We start from the raw sequence: 5372 nt of genomic DNA on the forward strand, positions 1-5372 counted from the left end.
TTATAGTGCAGGGAAGAAGCAAGAAGGTCAAGAAGATGAAGATTTATGGATGGGGGAATGGGTCCAACTTCCAGGTAATAGGGAAGTTAAATTTTCATTGAAACTGGGCTTACCAATCATCGATAACTATGGATCTCTTTTAGGTGAGTTCAGCACTTTGGATGATCTCAATATTTGTTAAAACTGAGGATGAAAGTTTTGTATAGCTGTAGTTTGAAAACTAGTAAATTGCAAGAAGATTTTTGGTAGTTTGCAGTTTTAGGACTCTGTAGATAGTAGCAATATGTAAACTTCTTGCAACTGTTGGTCTTAGCCACTATGTCAACGAGTAGCCCTGTTATCCTTCTTCTATATGTTTGTTTCAGCTTGTTTCCTAGAAATTATCTCACGCAAAATTCAGTCCTCACTGTAAAATGTTAAGACTTGTTCTACATATATCAAATTTTCACCTGGACTTCCCATATATAAGCTCCAATCTAAGATGGTGGTACGCAATGTTCAAAGAACTGATAACTATGTACTGACAGGGAAGTCTTCTTCAGGTGGTTTTCGCCATCGATAGGTGGCAGCTTCAATCCATCCTGGATTGACCAAGTATTTGCTTTGCTGCACTGCCCAGCGTGATTTTTTTGTTCTAGCATCCAGAAAGACAACATGAGTGACAGACAATTCATGCTCTTTGGGACATTCTGCTCCTAGTTGCTCCGCCATTTTCCACAGAATTTTTTTTTCAGCCTGGAAGTTAGTAGTTGGAAAAACTCGCATGAATACAATCTTACAACCCGCCAAGAGTTCCTTACGAACTGTTTTGAGCACCTGCCATTTTTGTCAAACAGTTATACTTATGGAAGAAGGAGATTCAATCCAACTACCAGCTTTCTGCTTTCTAGCACGCCAATTCTTCATCAACTTCTCCAAACCAGTTATGTCACTGTCCACTCCTTTGTCACCATAGATTTTAGAAAGAACAGAATATACTGCAGGATGGTCATTCTCCAATGTGTAGATTCCATTTGCTGCAATCTCTCCGAGCTCTAGACACGAGTGCAAGCCACAGGCTCCCAACAACGCCCCCCAGACCACGACATCGGGCTTAAAAGGCATCCCCTCTATCAATTTCTCCGCTTTCTCAAGCAGACCTGCCTTTCCATACAAGTCCACCATACATGCATAGTGTTCCATCTCTGCTTTCAAACCGTAATCCGTTACCATAGAGTTGAAAATTCTCTCACCTTCTTCGACTAGTCCACCATGGCCACATGCATAGACCAAATTAATAAAAGTAATTTCATCGGGCCTAATACCACTCTTCACCATCCTTTCAAACTCCTGCATTGCCCTCTCTGGAAGCCCGTGTCTCGCATAACCCCCAATGATTGAATTCCAAGCTACCAAATTCCTTTCAGGGATGGACTCAAAAATGCAGAACGCAATGTCAATGACGCCACATTTTGCATACATGTCAACAAGAGAGGTCAACAAGACGACATCAAGAGGGAAACCAGACTTCAAGATGCAAGCGTGAACTTGATTACCCACAAGAACAGCAGAGTTACCTGCGCAGGCATCTAAAACAGTTGAAAATGTAAAATGATTAGGACGAGCTCCTGAGCTCAACATCACCTTAAACAATTTCAAAGCCTCCATAAAGTCTCCATACTGCACATACCCTCTTATCATTGCTGTCCAAGAAACCACATCTTTCTCACTCATCTTATCAAAAAGGGACCGAGCTTCATTAAGTTTCTTGTTTTCAATGTACCCATTGATCAAAGTACTCCAAGTAAAAGCATTTCTCGTAGGCATCATATCGAAAGCCCTCTGAGCCTCACTTGTGCACCCAAATTTCATATAGCCCAAAATCAGCACGTTCCACGGCGTAACATCTTTAACCAAAATCTCATCGAAAACTCGAGCTAAACCTTTGTAATCATCTACGTCAATATAACCCCTCATCAATGCTGACCCTACAAAGACATTGAGACTTATCCCTAAACTAAGCACAAGACCATGAAGCTGTGGGACCAAATGCTTGAAATCTTTATGCAAGAAGGAGCTAATTGCTACCGCAAAAGTGAGCTCATTGGGTTTGTCTCCATGTCTGTTCATATGTAGAAAGCAATTATAGACTTTCTCTGGGTTGTTAGCATTGCGATATCCGGAAAGCATGGTGTTCCAAGAAACGACATCTCTGTGAGGCATTCCGTCGAACAGGTACTCGGCTTGTTGAATGCATCTGTATCTGAAGTAACCAGCTATAATTGAATTCCATGACACGACGTTTCTTAGGTGGGGGCTTTGATCGAAGAGTTTGCGAGCTTCTTTGAGGTTTCCGTTTGCTATAAAGCTGTTGATCGTTTTGTTTAAATTAATTGTTGAAAGGGTAGAAATTTGGCGGCAAACAGCAAAGGCGCGCAACGCGGGCATTTGACTCTTGGACTCCTTGCAGCCGCAAGAGCCGAACTGTCCAAAAGTGTATTCGGTGCCAAGGTGCAAATTTATAACCATAAGAAGAACCATAGGTAAAATGTTGGGAATACATTTAACAAAGTTATAGTAAATCTCTTTAAAGTGAAAAAGTAATCACTAAAATAACAATATAGACTGTTTATCAATATAAAAAATGATTTGTTTGTTAAGAATTTTAGCAATAGAATGTGGTGATAACGGGTTAAATGATTTTGTGGGTCATTACAAACTTTTTTTCAGTTTTGTGACCTTATCTTTTTTTTTTTTTAGACATGATAAATTTGCTTTACGCATAAGAGATCTTTCTTTTACGCTTAAGAGATCTAAAAAGGACACTTTCTATTCAACATTGTAAAAAATCATGAAATCTCATTTCCTAGGTGATAACATGAGTCAATTACTCAAATGGTCACTCAACTATCTCAAATTATCTCCTAAAGTCACTTTTCTTTGATTTGTAACAACAAAGTCACTGAACCATGCCTATTGCACTCAGAAGGTCACTCAACTAGATTTTTCAAATTTTAGATTGCCAAATACCTATTTTACCCTCTAAATAATAAATATTTATCTTCTTTTTATTTTTTTTGAAACTTTTTGATATTATGATTTTTCCTTTTTTAATTTACATTATGGACTTACCTATAGAATAAATAAATATTATTTATAAATTAAAAAAATAAAAAGTATTTAAGCATATATAATGCTTGAATAACAAAATAATGAGCATAGTAAAAAAAATAATTAGAATAATTTGTTAGTAATAATAATTTTAGTATTAACAACCAAAATTCAAAAATTTATTTACACAATTCAGAATTAAAGAAAATAAAGGTTGTAAAATATATATATATATCATGCACATAATATAAGAATAATTATTTAAATAAAGGTATTTTATAATATACATTATATATTCTTAAAAATTATACTCAATTATATTATATATATTCCATGCACGACTGAACATAACATATTTTACCCTATACAGATAGTCCCTCTGCTTTTCAGTAATATAACTTTGTGTCGTGGGAAAGTTAGTAGAAGCATAATAATATAATTGATCATAGTTTTCAAGAATATATAGTGTATATTATAAAAATACCTTTGTTTAAATAATTATTTTTATATTACGTGCATGGAATATGTATTTTACAACCTTTGTTTACTTTTTATTCTGAATTGTGTAAATAAATTTTTAATTTTTGTTGTTAATACTAAAAAGTTCTAAAAAAATAAAAAGAAGATAAATATTTATAATTTAGAGGGTAAAATAGGTATTTAGCAATCGAAATTTTGTAAAATCTAGTTGAGTGACCTTCTGAGTGCAATAGGCATAGTTCAGTGACTTTGTTGTTACAAACGAAAGAAAAGTGACTTTAGGAGATAATTTGGGATAGTTGAGTGACCATTTAAGTAATTGACTCTGATAACATTCCAAACATATAGGTCAACTAAAAAATTCCTTTTTACGGCTATAACTTCCTCCCCTACTCCCCTTGAGAAATTTAAAAGTACTAGTAAGAAGCTACTCCATATATTTAGCTTAAATGAATCCAAGTTTGAGACTGTACATCATTAAAGTTAAAGAATTAAGCACCTCCGAAAATTCAAAAACAGGCATTCTCTCCCCCATTTTTCCCCTTAGGATATCCTTATCAATAGTTTAAAGGAGCAAATATGAGTTAGTCCGCTCATGGCAATGCCAAATTTGTTCTATAATTTCTCATAGTTAAGGGACAAATATGAATCAATCAGCTAATAATAAGGGTAATTGTGCTCTATTTCTCATAGTTAAACACTACTAGAATTACTGCAAAAAGCGACCAAAGCTTAACGACCAACGTTGGTCTGTAGGAAAGTGACCAAAGTTGGTCGCTAAACTGGTGAAAATAATAAAATAATGATTTTAAATAAATTAGCAACCAACGTTGGTCGCCACTTGGTCGAAAATTTTGTCAAACTGTTGACCGGACTGGTCAGACTTGCTTGGTCAAAGAATTACTCACATTAGCAACCAACGTTGGTCACTTCATGGGACCCACCTATTAAATTTTAATAATTATAATATTATTTTAAAAAAATAATAAAATATAAATAAATAAAATTTAAAATTAGCGACCAAAGTTGGTCGCTATATAAAGAGTAAACAGATTGAGACCAACTTTGGTCGCTAATTTGGGACCCAGTTATAAAATTTTAATAATTATAATTTTGTTTAAAAAAATTATAAAATATAAATAAATATAATTCAACTTTAGCGACCAATGTTGGTCGCTCAGTAGAATATAGACCAACTTTGGTCGCTAACCTGGGACCCAGTTAATATTTTAAAAATTATATGGAAGATAAATAAATCTGATTTAAATTTAGCGTCCAACTTGGGTCGCAAATTTAAAATTATGTATGTTTAGCGACCAAAGTTGGTCGCTATTTAGGTCACCATTGGTTAAAATTAAAAATTACTTTTGTATTTACTAAATAAATAATATAAATGTTAGCCGTTAACACTTTTGTAATACAAGGGATGAATAGTACTACGAAGCGTGCGTGTGTGTCTATATATATATATATATATATATATATATATATATATACTATGCACTAAGTATAAGTGTATTGGGTAATATTATATCGAATATAACTTTTATATATATATATATATATATATATACACTTACGCTATACTATGCACTAAGTATAAGTGTATTACGTAATATTATATCGAATATAGCTTATATATATCTATAATATATAAACTTACGCTATACTATGCACTAAGTATAAGTGTATTAGGTAATGTTATATCGAATATAGCTTATATATATATATATATATATATAATATACTTACGCTATACTATGCACTAAGTATAAGTGTATTAGGTAATATTATATCGAATA

The 5372-nt window shown here is 33.5% G+C and overlaps 1 protein-coding gene across 1 annotated transcript; it reads right to left on the minus strand.

Annotated features, from left to right (window-relative positions):
* LOC109222436 (pentatricopeptide repeat-containing protein At2g21090-like) lies at positions 514–2520 on the minus strand. The gene is made up of 2 exons (XM_019386801.1): positions 835–2520; positions 514–735 (listed from the first exon to the last, which is right to left on the minus strand). Exons 1-2 carry the CDS (start codon positions 2518–2520, stop codon positions 514–516), a joined length of 1908 nt encoding a protein of 635 aa, XP_019242346.1.

The sequence above is a fragment of the Nicotiana attenuata genome, chromosome 2 (genome assembly GCF_001879085.1).
Source record: "Nicotiana attenuata strain UT chromosome 2, NIATTr2, whole genome shotgun sequence".
In the NCBI taxonomy this organism is placed as follows: domain Eukaryota; kingdom Viridiplantae; phylum Streptophyta; class Magnoliopsida; order Solanales; family Solanaceae; genus Nicotiana; species Nicotiana attenuata.

Coding starts and splice junctions, on each gene's coding strand:
- LOC109222436 (XM_019386801.1), bottom strand. CDS start 2,520: ATGGTTCTTCTTATGGTTATAAATTTGCACCTTGGCACCGAATACACT. Junction 736..834: donor CTTCTTCCATAAGTATAACT/GTTTGACAAAAA, acceptor ACTAACTTCCAG/GCTGAAAAAAAAATTCTGTG.